This window comes from Rhinatrema bivittatum, chromosome 2 (assembly GCF_901001135.1).
Source record: "Rhinatrema bivittatum chromosome 2, aRhiBiv1.1, whole genome shotgun sequence".
NCBI classification, from domain to species: Eukaryota; Metazoa; Chordata; class Amphibia; order Gymnophiona; family Rhinatrematidae; genus Rhinatrema; species Rhinatrema bivittatum.
The window spans coordinates 204897881-204921134 of NC_042616.1; the positions used below are offsets into that span (position 1 = coordinate 204897881).

Consider the following 23254-nt stretch of genomic DNA (forward strand, 5'->3'; position numbering starts at 1 on the left):
ATACTCTGGGGCGGTGATAGACACTCTCCTCTGAGCATGCAAGTTTTCCACATCGCTAACCTACATACGAATATGGAGAATATTCGAAGCCTGGTATGAAAAAACGCGACATCCTCCCGCAGTCAGTCAAAATTCCCACGATTTTGGAATTCCTGGAGAAGGGGTTGTCTCTCAACTCTATCAAGGTGCAGGTGGCTGCGTTGGCCTGCTACAGAGCCAAGGTGGAGGGCGGCAGCCTAGTCTCTCACCCGGACGTCTCCCACTTCCTGAAAGGGGTCAAACAGATCCGACCACCCCTGAAGTGGCCGGTACCTTTATGGAATCTCAATCTAGTCCTAGACTTCCTAGCAGAAGCTTCCTTTAGACCCACCCGCGGTCTGCCCCTCTGATTACTAATACTGAAGACTGCATTTCTAGTGGCAGTCTGTTCGGCCCATCGCATCTCCGAGCTTCAAGCACTGTCCTGTCGAGAATCGTTCCTCAGGTTCGCACCAGGATCCATACAGCTATGCACGGTCCCCTCCTTCCTCCCAAAGGTGGCTTCTCACTTCCATCTAAACCAAACCATCTCGCTGCCATCGCCAGATGAGCATAAGGACTTGGAAGAATCTCACCGCCTTCACCATCTTAACGTCGGCAGACTCCTAATCCGATACCTGGAAAGGTTGGAATCCGTATGAAAGACGGACTACCTATTCATCCTTCACAGCGGGAAGAAACAAGGGGAAGCGGCCTCACGGGCAACCATAGCCCGCTGGATCAAAGAAGTTATCAAGGTGGCCTACGTAGAGGTAGGCAAGCCTCCACCTCTACAAGTCAAGTTCCATTCCACTAGAGCCCAGGCAGTGTCCTGGGTGGAAACCAAGATGCTGTCACCTGCCGAGATCTGTCGGGCGGTGACATGGTCCTCCATTCACACCTTCTCTAGGTTCTACCACCTGGATGTTCAGGCTCGGGAGGACACAGCATTCGCAAGGGCAGTAATAAGTGGGCCACGGGCAGCTTCCCACCCGGCTCGGGAATAGCTTTTATACATCCCATTGGTCCTGAGTCCATCTGCTACACGCTAGGAAATGGAGAAATTACTTACCTGATAATTTTGTTTTCCTTAGTGTAGACAGATGGACTCATCATCCCGCCCACGGCTGCCGAAAAACACGGAAACCTTGGGTGACAATCCCCGAGAGCAAGACAAACACGGGTAAGCCAGGCTTCCCTCTAATTAATACACCCATACCTACTGGGTGTTGGCGTTTCTCGGTTGAGTGCACTGGCGGTCTCCAGCTATAACCACATCAACCAGTTCAAGTTAATCATGTTAACCAAGTTATTAAAGTTAATCAAGTTAACCAAGTTAATCAAGTTATTCAGTCACACATATATCCACAATTGCTTTTTGAAGAGAATACTGAGGAGCAGGGCTTAATGCAGGGGTATATGTACTAGGGCTGAAGTCAGATTGAAATCTGATTCCGTCTCCAATTGCTATCAGGAGCATACTATACCCATTGGTCCTGAGTCCATCTGTCTACAGTAAGGAAAACAAAATCAGGTAAGTAATTTCTCCATTAGAAGCTATAAACCTACCCTGACATGTAACAGGTAGCCATTGGGAACTATTGAGATATCAGGCCTCAGCAAGGATCTTTGCCTATCCAGCTCTGGGCTATTCATATTGACTTGCTTTATGTAGATGCATAGAAAATAAGCAGAATAGTTTGATTGTTCTGATTGCTAGTATCAGTTGCAGTCCTTATCCTCTATGTGGCCACTCTTGAAACACATATGCTAAGGACTCCAGGGAAGACATGCTATCAGAATTGTCATCTGTCAAGCAGGGGCTCAACCTTTCAAGTATACATAGGTTGACATGCAGGGGTTAGAAAAGGTCATGTTCTAACATAACTTGTGGCCAGCATAGCAGAGTTGCAGTCCTATAGGATATGCCTCCTGTAGTGTTAGTGCATTTTTAATTTTGTGGATATCGAGACCAAAGCAGTTGTGCTATTGACTCTCAGTCATCAGCTCTGTGTGTAGCATTAAGGCAAGAGAAGGTGTTGTCAGCTGATGAACTCATGAGCCTACAATAAACCTTTTTCTGAAGACTGCCATAGTGAAAAATACATAACCAAACTGTTCCCAGAGGTAACATGTGGAAGGCATGATGTCTTCTGCACATTCATTGTTGTTTTGTTGAAATACATGCATTTTTTGGCACCTGATGCTTGGATGTGCCATGTCTGTTACAAAGATGAATCTGTAAGCATATATGTTCCAACAGATGTTTATCAGGCTGTCTGGTTTAGACAATCTTCTGAGTACCTCATTAGCAGGTAGGGGCAAGCTTGGCACAGACATCATTGATGTTTGATGATGAACAGGCCAAGAACAGCTATTTAAAACCTCTTTAGATTACCAAAGTGCTGGAGATAGTCTGTAAACATCAATTTCCTTACATATATGTGTGTGTGTGTGTGTGTGTGTGTGTGTCTGGGTGAGTGATGTGCTGTGTAAGCCTTTGTTTATATTTGGTCTGGGGATAATGTAGGTCCCGTTGTTTTCTTCCTTACCACATGAATGCATACTCCAGAATAGGCACAGTGTGTGCACCGAATGAGCACGCACTGGCTTTAGCCATAAGCAATCCTGTGCTTCTACTCTTTAGGATGGAAGCTACAGGTATCATAATGTGTAGGCAGTTAGAAAATGGCCTCTCGCATTGTAGCCTAACATTCCACTTTCATCTGACCCTGTTTATTCATTCAGCTGAGAGGGAGTTGAGACATTGGCAATGAAGATCTCAGATATCCAGCGCCACTTTGCTGGATGAATATGAAATAGAGTTGACATCTGGCTGTAGCCATATCTTGACAACTCCCACAATGTAGCTTGGGCACTGTGCTACACAAGCAAAGATCTATGTACTTATGAGGCAAAGTGGCAGCTGAGTAGGTAATGTAGTGGTCTGGGAGATTATCAGTGGCCTTATAGCTGTGTTGCCAAAGTAAATCACACCTTACTACCAGATATTCCGTCTCCCATTAAATGGACGTGTATGCATCCACTGCTGCTCTCTGGGTTACAATGAGAATTGTAATGGTCTCATGAACATAGAGTTCACATGTTATGGCACTAAGAAGAGCTTAGATTAGAGGGTTTTTTGTTCTTATAAGGATGAAACTGCTTCCTGCATCAACAGTTAAGTATACGGTCACAATGTGAGGGTTCCAGACCTGCTCCACCTGTGCCTTGGGTTAACAGCACATCTCTGCACCAGCCTGTATGTGTGATATGTGCTAGTCACGGTGCATATCTGCCTGTGGGCTTTGTCACTTGCTATAGTTTATGAGGGCCTGGTTGGGAGCATACAATTAGCTTTCCTTTTCAAGGCCTAGGCCGCATGGTCATGATTGAGAAATGTGCCTCGTTGGAATGGCCAATGGCACTCTAGCATGCAGGGTCTTGTGGGTCCCAAACTTCTAACCTAAGTAAACCTTAGGACCAAAACCACACAATAAAAAGAACAATTAGAACAGGAGAAGTCAGATCAAAGAAATTTGGAAAAGGAACACAATCTCATTAAGATGAAACTTGAGTCACAGCAAAGGCAAAGTCGAAGTCGAAGAGATACGAATCCTGCAGGCCCAACTTTGTGAAGAAAGTAAAATGAAAAGTGAAAGTAATCCAATGGTCCAATCTAGTTCTACCAGCCCAAATGCTGAGAAAATAACCTGCTGGCCTTCACAATCAAATGATTGTTTTTTTTCCATAGTTCATGCAATTCCTGGGATGATGGTTGAGCCGTAGGCAAAGGGGTGGTCTCTTCTGGATCTTTTTGGTGGAGGGCAACCCCTACCGAGATGTTTCAACCCTCTCAATAGGGGTTGCCCTCCACCAAAAAGATCCAGAAGAGGCCACCCCTTTGCCTACGGCTCAATCATCATCCCAGGAATTGCATGAACTATAGAAAAAAAAACAGTCATTTGATTGTGAAGGCTACCAACCGAGCCAAGAATTCTGCAGATAGCAGAAGGGGTTCAACCTCCCAGTGCAAGAAATGGGACTTTTGTCACCGGTACTCCTGCAAAACCAAGGCTTCTGGAGAGGGTCTTAAAAGGGGACTACTTAACGATCGGTGGCCAGCAGGTTGTCCTGTGGACCTTCACCTGTACCTTCAGGCTCAATCCAAGTGCACGCAGCAGGACACCATTAGTGATTCCAGCTGAGCTGGCTGTCCTTCAATGCGGCGATACGCTGCCGCTCCTGCACTTGTCCAATGCTAATTTATAGGGTCTGTGGTGGGAAAAGCTCCACAGCACCCCTGGATGACATCAAATGTGCTAGCCTATAAAAGCCTTTGCTTGCCCTGTTTCGATGCCTCAGCAATAGGTCTGTCTACATCATTGGTAGTGAGAGTTACCTGGAATCTTGTCTTCGATTCCTTTCTCTTCAATTTCATTGTCTTCAGTTCCAGCATCCTTGTGTTCAGTTTTTCAGTTCATCTACATCTCTCTTGCCGGCCCGCCTATTGTGCTCCTCACCTTTCTGCCCTGCCTATCCATCCCACCTTTCCCTTCAGACAGATAGCCAGTGCTGACCTTGGCTGACCTCCGCCTCGGCTGACCTCCGCCTTCCATTGACCACAGCCTGCCATCATTTACACTTGGCCTCAGTCTGCTTTGACCCAGCTATGTCGACAAATCTCCACCATCCACAGAGGCCCCCTCCTAAACCATGACAACCCCAGCACCCAGGGGCTCAACCCAAGAGGAACGTGGGCTGGTAAAGGCAAAGCTCCAGTTGCGCCTCTGCCTTGTCCGGGTCCACCGGGCAATGGTAGGGACCTGCAGGGCTCCTCCTGCAGGTTGTGTCAACCCTGCCTCAGCCTAATGGTCCACGTCCACAACATCTATTCTCTGGTCCTGGCACCTGCAACTGTAAAATATACTCATTATAAATCAACAAGGCCAAGTGGTTAATATACTTTTCAAGCAGGCTTCTGAATAAAGAGTTATGTGATGACAGCATTAGCTGCAAAACCCAGAGAGAAGGCCCATTGTTTGGTCCAAGGTCATATATCTTCCCAATGGAAGAGGCCATTGGTTTGTTATAGCTGCACGATGACATGAGCACAGCTATACAACCTATTGGTCATCAACAGAATGAAGACATTGCCAAGCTTTTATACATCTGTTCCACTTCACAGCATATGGAGATGAATACTAATTAGATAGTGCCCATTTCACATACATGCCCATGGACATAATAGCAAAGAGCATGCTATCTGGAGAAGGCAACATGAGCTACTTGTGAAGCTCCATAGTAAGGAGTTTCTTGTTTTTTTCTTGCTGTTTTCCTTGGGAGCATATAATTAGCTTTCCCTTTTTAAGGCCTAGGCTGCATGGTCTTGCTTTTAGAAATGTACCTATTTGGAATGGCCAATTGCACTCTAGCATGCAAGGTCTTGTGGGTTCTAAACCTCTAACCTAGTTAAACCATAGAACCAAGACCACACAATAAAAAGACAGAATCAGAAAGTAAAGTTTCAAAATATCTGACCACTTTTTTAAACATTTGTAGTCACAAAATTCAAAGCAATTAAATATCTTTGATAATTACATTCTACAAGGACAAGATATCAAATAGGACATGACATTATAACTGAAAGAACTAGCACATTTTGTGGATACATGTACATACATACCTTGTTACAAATGGCAACACTACATATATAGTATTATGAACTTATCCTTTACCAAAATGATGATTTCAGCAAAGAATCTAGAAGGTGAAAGTTGCAACCCAATTTCTACAATATAGCTCTAATGTTAGAGCTGATGCCAGCAGAACAATGTGATGGCAAGAAAAGGCCAAGACAGTCCATGTTGAAAGAGTGCACTCAAAATGGACTTTAAAGGGCCATAGAAGCAAAGTTCAAGGGAAGGCCCAGATAGTCAATGTGGAAAGAGTGCACTGAAAGGGGGATGCAAAGGGCAGCAAAGGTGACATAACAGGCAGCAGGACCAGCCCTGGAGAGCACAGCATGGAGGCAGCAGAACCAGGACTGGAGAGTGCAGTATGGAAACAGCAGACCCAGGACTAGAGAGAGCAGCATGGAGGCAGCAGGACCAGGACTGGAGAAGGCAGCATGGAGGCAGCAGTAGGATGATATGAGACAGCAGTAGCCCCAGGAGATGAGACTGAAGCATGGAGACAGCAGCAGGATGAAATGAGACTTGATGATATGAGACACAGCAGCATGAGAAGAGACCCCAGCATCAGGATGAGATGAGACATGATGAGAAGAGACACCAGTAGGACCATGACTGTATATCACAGCAAGGAGACAGGACTACGGGTAAAGTATAGAGGAAGGCATAAGAAGAAAGCAGCAAGACAACACTAGCAGACAGTAGAGTATCCACATCAGTAAGCTGGCACAGGAATTCTGTAGACAGGACAAGCCCAGCAGTCTTCTTCCATCTAGCTGCTACAGGAACTCTGTACAAAAGACAGGCCTGGCTTGGTTGGAAATGTCATCTTTCAGTGCAATTTTTGAAGCTTTGCGCCAGTGTGCTTTATGGCCCTTTTCCTCCCTTTTTGCTGGCTGGGGGTGGTATTACTTTTGGAGGCCTGCCCCTGAGCTGTCCTAAAAGCCAGGGACTGCTCTGTGAAGTGGACTCCTGTGAGGATAGGGATGGCACGGGTGCAGGCTGTGGCAGATGCTGAATTATCAGCAGCACCACTGTGGTCAAATTATTGATGGAAGTTACCATGGTAATATAGCCATTGTAATAGCCACAGTTTGCTGCTCTACAGCATGGGGGTGCTATACCTGAGCCCTCCTCAACTGGACCAGCTCTGCCTATATGTGTTGAAACTGCAGCCCATGCCTCCTCTCAATGCGGTCAAGTGCGGCCTGCACAGTTGGATCCATGACTGCTGGTGCTGCTGGTAGTGGGGTTGCTGGTTGCTGAGGTTTGTCTGTGGCTGAAGTGCTAGCATTGCTGGATTCATGGGCTGAACTGTCTGGGATTCATCTGGGAGATCCCGCAGGACACATGGAGTGCTGGAGACAGCTGGGGAATGTGCATCTTCTTTCTGTCATGGCAGGGCAGTGCCCTTCATAAAGCAGGACAGGTTGAGGCTCGTGTCAAGGGGTATGAGCACCATTAGATTTTCAAGTAGCTGCTGCTGCTCCTCCTCTTCTTCCTCTGTCTACTGAGTCTCAGTATCCAGTATCCATCTGAAAGGTGCTGCTGGGACCTGGGGCTTCATGGCTCGGACCTGGTACTTCCAGGCTGAGAGCTGTTGAAACCAAGAAGAAGATATAAGTATGAATGCTAAGAAGTGCACATGTACTATTTTGCATAAGATGTGCACTTTGCATTATTCAATGTGAGCATGGTGGATATCTGTAGCAGACTTCACATTTACAAGTGATGTGACTTACCGGCCCTGGCTTGTGTCATGTCCAGGGCCTCATCCATGCTCTCAGAGACATCTGGTCCCAGCCGTTGAATGAGATGCTCCTCCATTTGCATCAGGATGATTGAGCATGGGCTTCTCCTCCAGTCTAGCATATGAATTTGTTCCTGTTGGCCACCTTATTCTTAAACTTCGCCTTGATGTCCCTGTAGCGGTGGGCCACCTGCTCTCCAGTCCTCTTGATACCCCTCCATCGGGATATGGCCTAGATGATGGTCCACCACCTCTGGCCCTTGACAGTCCTGGAGGTTTTTGCAGCTCGGTTGCCGAAGAACATGTTGTAATTCTCCAGGATCCCGGCAATGAGCTGCTCGTTATCCTCCACACTGAACTTGTAGGCACATAGATGCGAGCAAATTGCTGCCTGGCTGCCGGAAGATTGGGTTGCCTCTTCCAAATCTGGAGAGGTGGTGTCACTCTTCTGACTCTCGCTCTCATTCCCTGCTCCCCTTGCTTCCTCCTCCCTCCTGCACCTGCCCTGACAACTCCCTCACCCTCTGTCCTCTCTGTCTGGCCCTCCCTGCTGTCATCCTCCCTCCACACTCACCTACCTAGACCTCTCCCCCTTCCTCCTTCTCCTAACCTTCTCTCCTCCCTATCTCTACTCCTACTGTTTCTAATCCTCCTTCTCCTATCACTCTGGCCCCTATCGCTCCTGCCCTCCTCCTCCTCCTTCCTCTCCTCCCTCTTCTCTCTCCTCTCCTCCCTCTCTCCCCATACCTTGCATGCACTATCCTCTCCCATTCTACTCCTCACCACTCCTCTCCACTCACCACTCCTCTCCTCACCAATCCTCATCACTTCTCCACACAAAAGGAGAGACAAACAAGACAAACACAAAAACTAACACTATTCTTTCACAAATAGATAAACACAATGGACAAAAGTAAAGGTAAACTAATGAAACACAAGAAACAGGACAATTTAATCAGGTAATCGAATAAGGAACTCCTCTAACAATGCCTCCAACTACTCACCAAATTCCTCTCCTCCTCTAACTCCTGACACACCTTCAAGAGGCAGCTGCAGGAAGCTGGTATATATAAACAAAGAAAATAACGTGCCATACCTAAAAGGCGCAATAAGTAAAATGACGCGCAATGCATTAATGTATTGCACAATGCATAACGCGTCACGCAACACGATACTTACATATGTGATGCGGTATTTCATTAAGTTTCCTAACCACGCCCATCTTTTTATCATAGGTTGTCAGTGCGCCATATTTCTGCTTTTTTTTTATCATGGCTTGATGAATCTAAGGGTAAGTTTGGAAATTAGTGAACAAATCTGGTGATTAAATATCTTCCCCTCCTGACCGGCTAAGTTTTAGCTGTTTAAATCATTACCAAGGTATAACTTGGTTGGATGAAAGAGAAACAGCATGAGGACATTCCGTGGTGGGGGTTAAATATAGCCCGACAGAGCTGCATATCAGTGCTCAATGGCTCAGTTTTGCTGGGTAAGTGTGGTCATTGTAGAAAGCAGGTCCAAAGTTATCTGGGTAACTGAATAACTTTAGGATTACCTAACTATATTCAGCATAGAGCAGTTAGGTGTTAAAAAAAAACACTTTAAAGGACAGCAGTGGCCTGATCCTCTATCCCGCAAAATAATAATAAAAATATGTAGTTAGAAAAGGTACACTTTTTCAATGCATTACTGATATTTGCACATAAAGAAACATACCTGCTTATGTTGGGGGGTGGAGGTACGTGAATTTTGTAATCTGCATAGACTAGATATGCGCAGGTTATAAATACTGTAGTAAATTTCCGCATGCCCATATATGCCCATATATGGGACTGTGAAGAGTTGTTTGAAAGTTATCCTCTGATAATATACAAACGTGTCAATGTAAATATGCAATCAACCCAGCTCCTCAAAGCATAATCTATTTTAGAAGAGATACTTCTTAAATACCTCTCCTTTTAGCTTCAAATCCATAAAAATAAAATGTCCTCAATTATTTGTGAACAGTTAATAGGTAAATTAATTTCTGAGCATTAGTGGTAAAGAGTTTCACCATGTGGGAGCCACACCTGAAAAGGATCACTCCCTAGTCCTAACCATTGAAGTAAATTTAGTTGAGAGAACTTCAAGCTACACCTCCTGGCTCGAATGTAATGTTTGAGCTGGCACAGTGAGTGACTGTAGCTGCTAGATAATTGGGGGCAATGATCCTCAATGCACAAAATACCAGACAGTACTTTAAATTTTATTCTCAGTGTCACAGGAAGCCAGTAGAGAGCAGTCAGTACAGGAAAAGCTTACTCTCATCATCTGCTGCAAGTGATAATTTTTGTAATATCTGCAATTGCACTATAATTCACTGAGGGAGACACACGTAAATCACATTATAGTAATTTAAAAGTGATAATGCTAATACATTCATTGCCAATGTTAAGTCCTATGGTTGGAGAAACGGTCTCAGTTGTTTAATGAATCTTAACTCATATAACTTCACATTACTTCACTGCATCTCACAACACAGCCACATTTCAGCACCAGCCCAGGCACCTGCTTCAGGGAACATTAGTCAAACAAACTTTATGGTTTCAATGGAGAATGTTCTTTATATACTCATACTTTGGGAAGAATAAGCAGAGCTATTTAATGGCTTACACTCCTGAATCACATGGGTCTTTTTCAGGCAATCACCAAATAGGCTCTTATACCAATCAAAAATGAAGATTCATGAGTGGAATGTCCCACCTTGGCCCTGCCTAGGGTCTTTAGGCAATGTGACATATAAGTAAATAAATAAATGTATATGACCATATACGACAGGGGTCCCCAAACTGCCCTTGAAGGCTGCTACCCAGTCTTGCTTTCAGGATTGTCACAATGAATATGCATGAGATATTTTTGAATGCTCTGCCTCCATTGTAAGCAAATAGATCTCATGCATATTTATTGAGTAAATCCTGAAAACCTAATTGGATTGTGGCCCTCAAGGATCAAGTTTGGGGACCCCTGATATAAGGTACTGAACAATCAAGTATAATGTAATGTCTATCGTATCCAGCCAAACACATTTAATAGGCCCAAAAAAATTGATTATTGAAATATTTACTAAAATACCATTACAAACCTTCATTCATTCCTCTAAGGTGCATAGCAATATGGGACTTAAGATGTTAAAGTTGGACCTTAAAACAAAAAACCAGGGCCTTACAGCAAGCATGTTTACTCTGATTCTGAATGTAATAGGAGCTTTTGAACTGAATGTTTTTTCACGTTTCAGGTAATGGTGAATGTGAAGCTGGTAACTGCAAATGTTTCAGTGGCTGGGAAGGTGATCGCTGTCAGTGTCCATCATCAATTAAGCACTGTGTAAACTCAGAGGGCCTTATCTGCAGTGGAAGAGGAACTTGTAAATGTGGAGCATGTGAATGCACTGACCCCAGGAGTTTTGGCACTCTGTGTGAACATTGCCAGTCTTGTAGCAATACCTGTGAAGAAAACTGGTATGGTTGATATGTTTGTTTTATAGAAACATAAAAACATGTAATTTACTGGCAAAGTTGACAATATCATCTAGTCTTCCTTCTTAGTGGCGTGGTCTAGTGGCCCAAACAGTAGGCTGTAAACAAAGGAAGCTGTGGTTCAAATCCTGCTAATGCTCCTTGTGACTTTGCATAAGATACTTCACTTTTCATTGCTTCAGATACAGTCTTAGATCTTAAGCCTACTGGGGACAGGAAAATACCTACTGTACCTAAATGTAATCTGCTTTGAAATGGCTGACCATTCATGAAAGGCAGAATATAAAAAAATCTAAATTCCTTTTCTACTCTGCTTCAGCTTGGTTTTATTCTCATACCCCACAATTAAGGATACTCTTTGCTTGTCCCATGCTTTTTTGAATTCTAATACCATCTGTGCTTCTACCACCTTCATCAGAAGGATGTTACAGTATTCATCATCCTTGCTGTAAAGAAATGTTTTCTTAAGTTATCCTAGGCCTATCCGTATCCAGCCTCAGATTTTAACCCCATGTTTTGGAAAAGTGTTTCCCAATCTTGTCTTGGATGCATACCTAGCTGGTTTGAGTTTCAGAATATTTCTAATGAAAATGCTAGAGGAAGTTTTACATATGTTGATTTCCAGTGTTTGCAAATCTATCTCATTGATATTCATTGTGGATATCTAGTAAACAATATTGGTTAGGTATGCCTGCAAGACTGCACTAAGAACAGAATTCTAGAACTTTTATGCCTGAAACCTTTTCTCTTGTGCATTCCTTAGCATTTGTGCAGGTCAATCCCTATGAGTGTGTTATGCATCTCTGCCAGCAGAGCAAAAGCTGACATCATGGTCATATAGTCCTGCCCTGACATAAGCCCACCAATATTCTCTGTCTCCAGTAGGTAGTAGACATGCATTCGGCGTATTGCCTGTGAGTAAAAAAAAAAAAAAGAAAAGAAAAGAACAGAAGAAGGAATCAAAAGGAGAAAGATGAGATGTCTATATAGCACCGCTTGCCTCCTGAGGTGATACCGTGTGGTCCCTCTCTCAGTAGAGTGCCTTTAATCCAGTAGCCTTGACTGGTGTGGACCTAAAATTTTAAATAGTTGTTGCAGGCCGAGAGAGGCTTGGCGGTGAAGGCTTTAGCCTTCTCCCTCCATAGCCGGGACCCATTCCTGCTCTCAGCCAGAGAGGGCTGAGCTCAGGTAATGCAAAGTTTACAAAACAAGAACAAAACAGCGAGAGGAAGAAAGAAAGCAGAAGAAAGGGTCTGTTATCTTGGCATTTGGCTGTCCCGCTCACATCTCTGGGGAGTTCAGTGGGGTGAGGAAATAGTGCAGGCATGGTGGGTTGAGCAGCCGTTTGGCTAGGCCCTGCTCCCAGAGTTCTCTCCTTTTGGCGTGTGGTAGGCCACAAGGTGATTTTGTATGTTTTTTGCTATGGGCCAATGTTGTGCACCTGCGCATCCAGTTGTGCACCCAACTTCATCGTCTTTTTTGGTGTCTGTACTGGGCGCTCACTTTGGGCACCTGATTGGGTGTTCGGCCTAGACATGTATACTTGCGTGCACATTTTTGTGTGTCCATTTTGGGTGCGGGTTTTATGCACGCATAATCTAAGCATGAGCTTTTACAGTTCTGCATGCTTACAACCATAACACCTGCAGCAAAGAAGCCTAAGCATTTATCCATTTATGCCGTATGCCCCATCAGAGCCATTCAGCCAGAGTTGTTTTTAAATCCATGTCAGCGCTGCCTGGATGCTCAGGGAGATTTACCTCCTTCTGATTTTGCCATCTCTTCAGTCTGCGGGGCATGGGATTGAAAGTGGCACAACGGGGGTGTCCCCTCCCTCGGTCAATTCAGGAACTGAGTCGTCAAGAGACCCTCGCTTTCAGGATGTCAGCTTTGGGCATATGGGGTCTGGAATGGACCTGTTCTCCTTTTTCTGGGTAGAATTCTTCCAGGGATTGCAGACATTTCTTCAGGGGCAGTCTTCTGAGTTGGCATTGCCTGCTCAGAGTGCTCCTCCACCTGTCTCCAGAGTCAAACGCTGTGGCACAGCGCAATCTGACAAGGCTCGAATGCAGGTGGATCAATATCTTACCAATGATGATGGTGGTGGCTCTCCCGGTGAGGAAGGGGAGATTCCCCCAGATTTGGAGCCTTATAGAATTCTTCTCCGTTTCTTTCATAGGGATGAGCTGCTGAGCTTGATCTCTCAGATCTTGAAGACCCTCAGAGTGGTTGGGTCTGACTCCTTGAGAATGCAGAAGAAGCATCCCATTTATTTTGACATACCCAGAAAGGTAGGTCGTTTCAGCCCATTCTGGATCTCAAGGGTATCAATGGATATTTACGAGTCATGCATTTCAGGATGGAAATGGTGCACTCTGTCATAATGGCAGGACAAGCAGGGAAGTACCTCATGTCTCTAGATCTGACGGAGGCAAATCTACATAATCCCATCCATCGGGAACATCAGTGGTTCTTCCAGTTTGCTATTCTGGATCGTCATTACCAGTTTCAGGCTTTGCCTTTCGGGTTAGCCATAGCACCTAGGACCTTTTCCAAGGTCATGGTGGTGGTAGTTGCGGCCCTCTACAAGGAGGGCATTCTAGTTCACCCCTATCTGAATGACTGGTTGATTCAAGCCAAGGATGTGCAAGAGAGTCTTTGCATTTCCTGCAGGGTAGTTTACTTGTTACAGGAGCTAGGGTGGGTGGTGAATCTGACCAAGAGCAATTTGCAGCTGTCTCAGACCCTGGAATATCTCGGGGTACAGTTCAATACATGGCAGGAGAGAATATTTCTGCTGGATTCTCAGATCTGCACTTTGATGATGCAAGTTCAATCACTGCGGAACTCTGTTTATCCGACCATATGGTCTTATCTGCAGGTCCTGGGGTTGATGGATAATACCGCATTGGAATTGATTCTCTGGACAAGGGCTCATTATGTGCCCTCTTCAGCATGCATTGCTCTCCCAATGGAGTCCGCAGTTGTAGAACTATGTGGTAAGGCTGGTCCTTCCATTAAATGTGAAGTCCCATTTGGACTGGTGGTTACAGGCGGGTCATCTCAGGAAGGGAGTTTCCCTGAAGATGCCGGATTGATTGGTGCTAACTTGATAATTTCCTTTCCTCTAGTAAAGGCAGGTTAATCACCGAGCCCTCGGATGCTGATGGTTTAGTTTGTGATTAGCCTTTCTTTTGGTGAGCTATGTAGAGTATGATTCCTGCTCTTCGTTGAAAACTGGTAAGTGGTTTCTCTAACCCTTAGTTTACTAGCCATGTTCCTTCTTTTGGCTGAGCTCAGTGTTCCTGATGGTTGGGAAACATGAATGGTTGATTGCTAATAGTAATGTTCAAGTATAATCAGTTTTGTCCACAGTTTACCTTTTTAAGAGAATACTGGCAGGCTGATGTCGGGGCGGGACTATATGGCTGTGACGTCAGCTTTTGCTCCATCTCCATCTGCTGGCAAAGGTGCATAACCCACTCATAGGGCTTTACCTGCCCTTACTAGAAAAAATGGGAGCACTGAGAGGAGAGGATCACCTTGCTGTTGGCTGAAAGGAATCAGTAAGTTTTGTTTGGGAATTTTCTTTTTTAAAAAATATTGGGGCGAAGTTAACTAATGGGGATTATTATTTAGTGTGTATGTATGTTTGTACTTTTAATAGTCAGATGTTAGACTGTTTGTAAATGAGTTTGATCTCTGGAGGCTAGAGTGGCAGACCTGGAGGAGCTGAGGCAGACAGAGAGGTATAAAGATGAGACCTTCAGGGACATAGTAGCCAAGTCCCAACTCTAGTCTAGCAGCCCTGGTGCTGCCTTGGAGGAAGCAGGTCTCATGATCAGAGAGTAGAGATGTGAATCATGTGATCGATCGTCTTAACGATCGATTTCGGCTGGGAGGGGGAGGGAATCGGATCGTCGCCGTTTGGGTTTTTAAAATATCGTGAAAATCGTGAAAATCGAAAACCGGCACACTAAAACATCCCTAAAACCCACCCCGACCCTTTAAAATAAATCCCCCACCCTCCCGAACCCCCCCAAAATGCCTTAAATTACCTGGGGTCCAGAGGAAGGGTCCCGCTGTGATCTTCCACTCTCGGACCTCCGGTGCTTGTAGAAATGGCGCCGGCGCTACCTTTGGTTTTTCCGTACGGAAAAACGATTCGCGGCAGGAGATCGCTCCCGGACCCCCGCTGGACCCCCAGGGACTTTTGGCCAGCTTGGGGGGGGCCTCCTGACCCCCACAAGACTTGCCAAAAGTCCAGCGGGGGTCCGGAACGACCTCCTGCAGTTGAATCGTGTTGTCTACGGCCGGCGCCATTTTGCGCAAAATGGCGCAAAATGGGGGAATTGTTATTGTATCGCAGCTCTAACGATTTTTGACGATTTAAAATATATCGGATGATATTTTAAATCGTCAAAAAACCATTCACATCCCTATCAGAGAGCATCAACCTGGTGCAGCAGGAAAGGATCCTGTAGCAACTAGCAAGGACCTGCTCTCCAGGTGGTGCATTGGCCTTTCGCACCGAGGATGTGTCTCCAAGGCCTACTGCCCAGGAGGGAAGAGTTATGTCGGCTATCATAGTTGGTGATTCGATTATTTTAGCAAGTAGCACATTTAAGACTAATCGGAGAAAATGTTTTTTACTCATCGCACAATTAAGCTCTGGAATTTGTTGCCAGAGGATGTGGTTATTGCAGTTAGTGTAGCTGGATTTAAAAAAAGGATTGGATAAGTTCTTGGAGGAGAAGTCCATTAACTGATATTAATCAAATTTACTTAGGGAATAGCCACTGCTATTAATTGCATCAGTAGCATGGGATGTTCTTGGTGTTTGGGTAATTGCCAGGTTCTTGTGGCCTGGTTTGGCCTCTGATGGAAACAGGATGCTGGGCTTGATGGACCCTTGGTCTGACCCAGCATGGCAATTTCTTATGTTCTTATCAGGTAAGTAGTATTTCTCCTTATGTATAATTGGGAAATAATTTGAATGCCTCTATATTATCTGTATTTGTCATTCTATCTCCTAGGGTATGCATATTTATGTCCTTAAGTCTCACTTCATAAGTACTGCCCTGCAGGTTTTATTGGTGCTCTTAGGGTCTGATTTGAAGGCCATTTCTATCAGTATCTTATCTGTCTTCAGGATTTGTCACATCTTAAATTGCAGTTAAAATAGATTTTGGACTTGGAGGGAGCCAAGAAAAACACTATCTGCTTTAATGACATTATCATGTAACCGCCTTTAATTGTAGCATTTTTTAGGAAATTGATTTAAAGTAGCAAAATTATTCTTTATATTTAGAAACCCACTTTGTTTAATATACTGTATTGTATTCTTGTGTTTTCAATCAAATGCAGCTCTTAATCTCATGTATTTTTTAAATTAGATTTATGTGTATGTATATATATATATATATATAGAGAGAGAGAGAGAGAGAGAGAGAGATACATTTACTTTAATTTTATTATTATTAGAAATAATTTATTATGATATTTTTCATAAAGTCATTCTGAACAGATTACATTAAGAATATCACACAATATTTGGATATGGTCTTCATGGAAACTTGAACTTTTCCTAGACATTTACTGTACTAAAAATTAGGAGATCCATTTTCAGTAGCACAGTGAGCACATATTTGGGTAACATATACCAGATATTCAACGGTGCAACTGAATCACTGAAAATCTATGACTATCTCAAAGTTAGGTAGATAAGTTTATCTCACTTTTAGGATTGCTTTCATGCAGTCCTAACAGTATTCAGCCAGCTTACCCATAGATTCATCAAAATGCTATAATATCGCATGGATAATGCCTGCAGTGTGTTTATGGTAATTTTATAATTACCACAGTAACATTGCGCTTCACATAGGTAGTAGTAGAATTGTGCGGTGCAGTAAAGCTTTCACTCTTTTTTGCAGCTTGTGAACTGCCCAGATATATGTGAGAGAGAGAGAGAGAAAGAGAAGCTATTTATACGGTCTTTATAGTATTGAACTATTTATTTCTCTATAGGAGGGCCAGCTAATAGGTGAGGTGTTGGTGGTGGTTTAGGGGCCAGTTTTACATGCAGAGTGAGACGTACGAACAGCACAGTACACCTCGGTGAAGATTTGACCTCATTGTAGAAATATCATCTTTGTGAGACTTTCCTCACTCCAAATGATGTCAAATCTTCACCAAAGTGTACTGTGCTGTTCGTACGTCTCACTCTGCATGTAAAATTTGCCCCATAAACCATAAACCACCATCAACACCTCACCTTTTTAGGAGCTGGCCCTCCTATAAAGATATAAATAGTTCACAACTATAAAGACCTTAGGTTCTTTCTCTCTAACTATCTCCCTCTCTCTCTCATTATATTGCACAGCTTAACCCCAGGTAAAAAAGGTGTAGTTATTTCCAGTGTTAATTAATCCTGCCCCTTCAAAAAAAATGCAGTAACATGATTAACACCATAATGCATTTTGATTAATGACCCTATTAGCCAGATAAGTGACTGCGCCCTGGAAAACCACCACCCCACCCCTGAAATAGCCAGATAAAAAATTATACAGCTATCTCAGAACTGGTGAGCACGGTGGGATTTTTAAATACTGCCATTTGTCCAGCTAAGCCCAAAATTATTCAGACAAATGTTACTAGCTCTAGAAAAAACATTTAACCCATGTTCTATGCTGTATTTACATACAAAATAAAAAGTGTACTCGCTTTTACAAGACATGTCAAATTCTTTTTCATTCTCAGGAATTGTGTACAGTGCAATATTTCCAATTTATCTGAAACTACAAGTGATCAGTGTCAAACTTCCTGCCATAAACGCGTATATTATATTGACCAAGGATCAGGTATGTCATTCCTTGCTGAGATGACTAACATTCATGCAGTGTGGTAAATATGCAAAATAATACATTTAATGGCATTAGAGGTTAAATATAAAACATGAGAGCAATATATGGTCTATTTTTTAAATGTACTAATTACTGTAATTAAGCTTTACACAAAATGTATGATTGTTAAGCAGTACACAGTGAAGTCAATATTCAAAAGGGCTTGTCCAGCTAAGTTCAAGACTTAGCCAGGCAAACCCCGTGTTTTGAATATCCCTCCGAACTGAACGATTTTGTTTTAGCAATTTTAGTCATTACACAGCTAAAACTTAGCAGGATAAAAAAGGGGCAGGATGTGGGCATTCCAGGGAGTGGTTTACATTTACCCAGCTTGCTCTGAATCGACATTAGCCAGTAAAGTCCTCTGGCTAACTCTGGGGCCAATGCAATAAAGGCGTGTAGAAAGCGGACGCTGAACAGTCAGTGCCTGCTCTCTTAATGCGCGCATGGCGCCCCAAAGGGGGTCGCGTTAGCAAGGATGCGCTAGGGTCGCTTGTGACCCTTAGCACATCCATGCTAACGTGAACCCAGACGGTTTTCGTGACCGTCGTACAGCAGTCAGGGAAACCGACGCCGATAAACCCATCATTTCCGGGTTTATTGGCGTTTCCGGGTTTATCGGCATCTGTTTCCCTGACCCATATGGCAGTCATGAAAACCGGCGTACGGCAGTCACGAAAACCGACGCCGGCAAGTGTCCTGCACAGACGGCCGGATGGGTGGGAGTGTGCGTGATGAACTGCAGCAGCACCTGATCACTCCCTCCGCTCGGGAGGAAGAGGCGGAGGGAGAGACTGAACTCTCCTCCTTCAGTGACCCAGGAGGAAGTTTGTCCGCGGCTCGGACTGCCAGGGAAGGCCCGGTCCGGCTTGGAGCAACTTCCAGCTGCGGCTGGGAGAAGAAGCCCACTACATCCCCAAGCAAGAGCTAAGGCGCAGCCGCTTGCTCGAGTTAGCTCCTTCCCTGCTCCCGCTTGACTGCTGCAAGAGTTATCGCAGTTTTTATTAGCGGCAGAGAGCCACAAAAACTGACGCTGATAAACTCGGCGTTGGTTTTCAGCGAAATTAAATTAAATCAGTGAAAACCAATGCCAGATTTATCGCGTCGGTTTTTGTGGCTGTCTGCTGGTGAGGAAAATCGACGCCGTTGAACTCAGCGTCGGATTTTGTGATGGGTCCAACTTTCAATTTTTTTTTCTTTTATTTCTTTAATTTTTCTTGTTTTTTTGATGCACACATTTATTAACACCTGCTCCTGGCAGGTGTTAATAAATGACAGTTAAATGTGCGTCTGAGACGCACATTTTTCTTTTTGCATCGGGAGGGAATGCCTAATAGCTTCATTCACATGCATTTGCATGTGAAGAGCATTATTGCATTCACTCCGCGTTAGACGCACTTTAAGTAGGCGCTAATCCCCTTATTGCATTAGGGGATTGATTAGCATCTATTTTACCTGCGTCTAACTGCACGTTAATAGTGCACTGGGCTCAGCGCACTTTATTGCATCGGCCCCTTTGGTTGGCAAAAACGTAGTTCTAAAGTTAGCCAAAGAACTGCCTCCCTGCTAAAATTAAAAAAAAAAAAACAACAACAACCTACAAGCGGCTGTACAGTCGCAGCCAGCCCTGCTTCCTCCAGATCTTCAGAATAATATTCTATGTAATGTGCCAAGCAGCCTAAGCCCTCCTGTGCCCTCCCGATGCCCCAATAAAATGTATATGTAGAATGCAGCCCCGATTCCTCCCACTCCCTCCTGATGCCCCAATAAAATTTATATGTAGAATGCCAAGCAGCCCCGATTGCTCCCACTCCCTCCTGATGCCCCAATAAAATTTGTATGTAGCATGCTGAGCAACCCTGATCCTTCTCCCACCCCCATCAAAAAGCCAGTGCAGTGAATAAATGCATATTAAATGCTGGTACAGCTCTCTGCCATACTGGAATTTAATGCTAAAGCCAGCAGGAGAAGAACAGAACCTTTTCTTCTCTTGCTGGTTTAAATGTACATTTTTTGGGGTTGGGGAGCAGGAGAGGGAGGATCGAAATAGATGTATGTGGAATTTGGTGAAGGGGAGAGGATAGGAGCTGCTTGGCATGCTATATATAATTTTATTGGGGCATCGGGAGGGAGCGGGAGGGATCAGGGCTGTTCTCCAAGGACAAGCAGGATGGTAGTCCTCTCACATGGGTGACATCATTGGATGGAGACCCAGTCCAGAACTTTAGTCTCAAAGATTCGAGAACTTTCAAACATGTACAGCTGTAGTTATCACCCTGCCCTTTAGGTAGAGTCCCTCAGTCTCTTTTTTTCCGTAGAGCCAAGTGATTATGGGGGCCATGTGTGTCACAGTATTCAGCTTTGCTCTCTCTTCACAGTTTTTATAAGTGAATTTTTCTAGAGCTGTAGATGTTTTTCTTTCTATTACCTTATGGTTTTATTTTCCATTTTTCTTTACCTTTTTTCCTCTTCTTTCCACTGTCTGACAGCCACATGGCAGGCCTTAGTCGCTATGCAGTCTGGCAGAGTCTAATACTATCTCTTAGTAAATAAATACGGTACCTGCAATTTGATACCTGAGTCCTCTCCTTGCTCTGTCTTTTTTTTGTACCTTTTTTTTCAAGAGCTGGAAGGACAGACAGAATGCAGTACATGGGTAATCCTTGTGGGTTGGCTATGCGGGTAGGAGTTCCCTGTTGTTTCATGATCGACTGGCATCGATGGATGTTCAGACAATGAAGAGATCGAGGACCATACCATTCCTGTGGGGTGGAGAGCTCATCCTCCCCACATTCAAGGGAACTAGTTTCCACAGGCAGGAGCCCTGGACTACATAGCCTCCCGTCCTGCTTGCCTGTGATGGCAATGCAATATCCTTGTGAGAGAGGATGAGTAGGAGCCTGGGCAAGCAGGTTACTGCTGCACCTTCAATGCCATACCCAGTAACCGTTGCCCACGCACATCTGTGACCAGTGCACCGATGATCTGACACGTCAATTTCAGGACTGCATTGGGGACCAGGACTGCCATTGAGCGCCATGGTCACCCTTGATGCTGTCGAGGTGCTGGGACACCCTCGATGCCATCGAGGTTCGTGACCACTCTCAATGCCATAAGGGCCTTCTGTGCTGTAGGCATCTGTGGTACCAACCTCTAGTGTCAGGGACCAGGGCTGCCATCAGGCGCCATGGTCTCCCTCAATGCCATCGGAGCCACAGTCAACGCCATTGGAGCCACAATAGATGCTATTGATGCCCTCAGGGCCATCAACGCTCAATCCCATTGAAGTGCGTACATGGGCCATTGAAGTATGTAGCCTCGATGTCATGGCCAACATTGATGCCAGCGAGGTGAGTGGTCTCTGCCGTTGAGGTGTGTGGCCTCGATTCCTTGGCCAACATTGATGCCATCGAGATGAGTGGTCTCAATGCCGCGGCCGCCCTCGAGACTGTTGTGATGCATGGCCTTGAGGCGATCTTGGTGCGGAGCTGCCTCGATACCATCAACGCACTCAATGTCATCGAGGTACGTGGCCGCCATGGAGGCCATTCTGCATGTAGCCACGATGCCATTCTTTGCCACTCAATGATGTCGAGCACCATCAATGAGGCACTGGGCTCACCATTAAACACCCTATTTCCTAGCGTGTAGCAGATGGACTCAGAACTAATGGGTATAGTGTGCTCGTGCTAGCAGTTGGAGACGGATCTGATGTCAGCATGTAGTACATATACCCCTGCAGGAAGTGCAGAAGCTCAGTAATTTCCATCTCCAAAGCAGTTTGGAGCTACCTCACGCTCGCTGAGTGTTTTTCCAAATTCTAGCGACTAAATTTACTAACCTTGAAGATGGTGTTCTTGCTTGGCCGTATGCTCAGCACGCCGCATCTCAGAGCTACAAGCGCTGTCCTGCCGCGATCCGTTTCTCAGAATCACCCCAGGGGCTATCCATCTTCGCACGGTTCCTTCCTTCTTACCCAAAGTAGTCTCACACTTCCACTTCAACCAAACCATATCCTTGCCAACCATGGAAGGGTTGAAGAAATCAGAAGCAGGTCGAATACTGCGTTGTCTCGACATCGGCAGGCTGCTGTCCAGATACCTGGAAATGTCGGAAGCAGTACGAAAGACGGACCACCTGTTCGTCCTTCACAGTGGGAAGAGGCAAGGAGAAGCAGCCTCACGGGCGACTATTGCTCGCTGGATCAAAGAAGTTATCAAGGCGGCCTACGTAGAAGCGGGAAAACCACCACCTCTACGGGTCAAGGCTCACTCTACTAGAGCACAAGCGGCCTCCTGGGCAGAAACCAGGCTGCTCTCGCCTGCAGAGATATGTAGAGCGGCAACGTGGTCCTCCATCCATACCTTCTCCAGATTCTACCGTCTGGATGTCCAGGCCAGGGAGGACACAGCATTTGCAAGGGCAATCCTAAACGGACCTCGGGCAGCCTCCCACCCAGTCCAGGAGTAGCTTTTGTACATCCCATTAGTTCTGAGTCCATCTGCTACACGCTAGGAAATGGAGAGATTACTTACCTGATAATCTCGTTTTCCTTAGTGTAGGCAGATGGACTCAGCATCTCACCCGGCTGCCGATATACATGGGGATTCACCGATTCAAGGTAAGCCATGTTTTCCTTACATAGGGCATCCACCCTGCCGGGTGTCGACGCCTTCCGGTTGAGAACACTGGCGGTCTCCAGCTACTGTCAATCGGTCAGGTTAATCATGTCAAGTTGATCAATCGGTCAGTCACACATATATCCATAATGCATTTGCAAGGAAGATTATTGAGCTTCTGCACTTCCTGCAGGGGTATATGTACTACGTGCTGACGTCAGATCCATCTCCAACTGCTAGCACGAGCACACTATACCCATTAGTTCTGAGTCCATCTGCCTACACTAAGGAAAACGAGATTATCAGGTAAGTAATCTCTCCAGTCGCCCTCAAGGCCATCGATTGCCGGAGCGTGAGAGCCCTTGAGTGCCACTGAAGCTCTCGGGTGACAGGGGTTTCGGTCTTGGATGGACTTGGTGCTGTCGAACGCCAGGATCGCCATCTACGCAAGACACCCTGGAGTGTTGAAGCATCCAAGCGCAGTGTTCCGGTGCCCTCGAGGTTCTTTGTGGTGTCCAAACGGGCACCAAGTGTTATGTGTGCTGCCCGTGGCAGACCCGCGGCGTGGCCCTCTCACCTTGCACGGACTCCAGCTCCTGGTTCCTCTTCACTGGTGGCGGTGGGCTGCCAGCTCCAACCTCGGGTCGCCTCTGGTGCCTCCGGCTCTGCCATGGTCCTCAGTGTTGCCAGCCAAGATGCCCCTGTTCGTCAGGCCTCTCCACATGGCCCGTAGAGAGATGCTGCCATCAGCACCACA

The 23254-nt window shown here is 45.3% G+C and overlaps 1 protein-coding gene across 1 annotated transcript in view; it reads left to right on the forward strand.

Moving 5' to 3' along the window:
• ITGB8 (integrin subunit beta 8) overlaps window positions 1–23254 on the forward strand; it is a 341438-nt gene that overhangs the window by 286381 nt on the left and 31803 nt on the right. The window contains exons 11-12 of the mRNA XM_029589046.1: window positions 10736–10958; window positions 17736–17836. Coding sequence (XP_029444906.1) covers window positions 10736–10958; window positions 17736–17836 — 324 coding nt within the window. The remainder of the gene's footprint in view (window positions 1–10735; window positions 10959–17735; window positions 17837–23254) is intronic.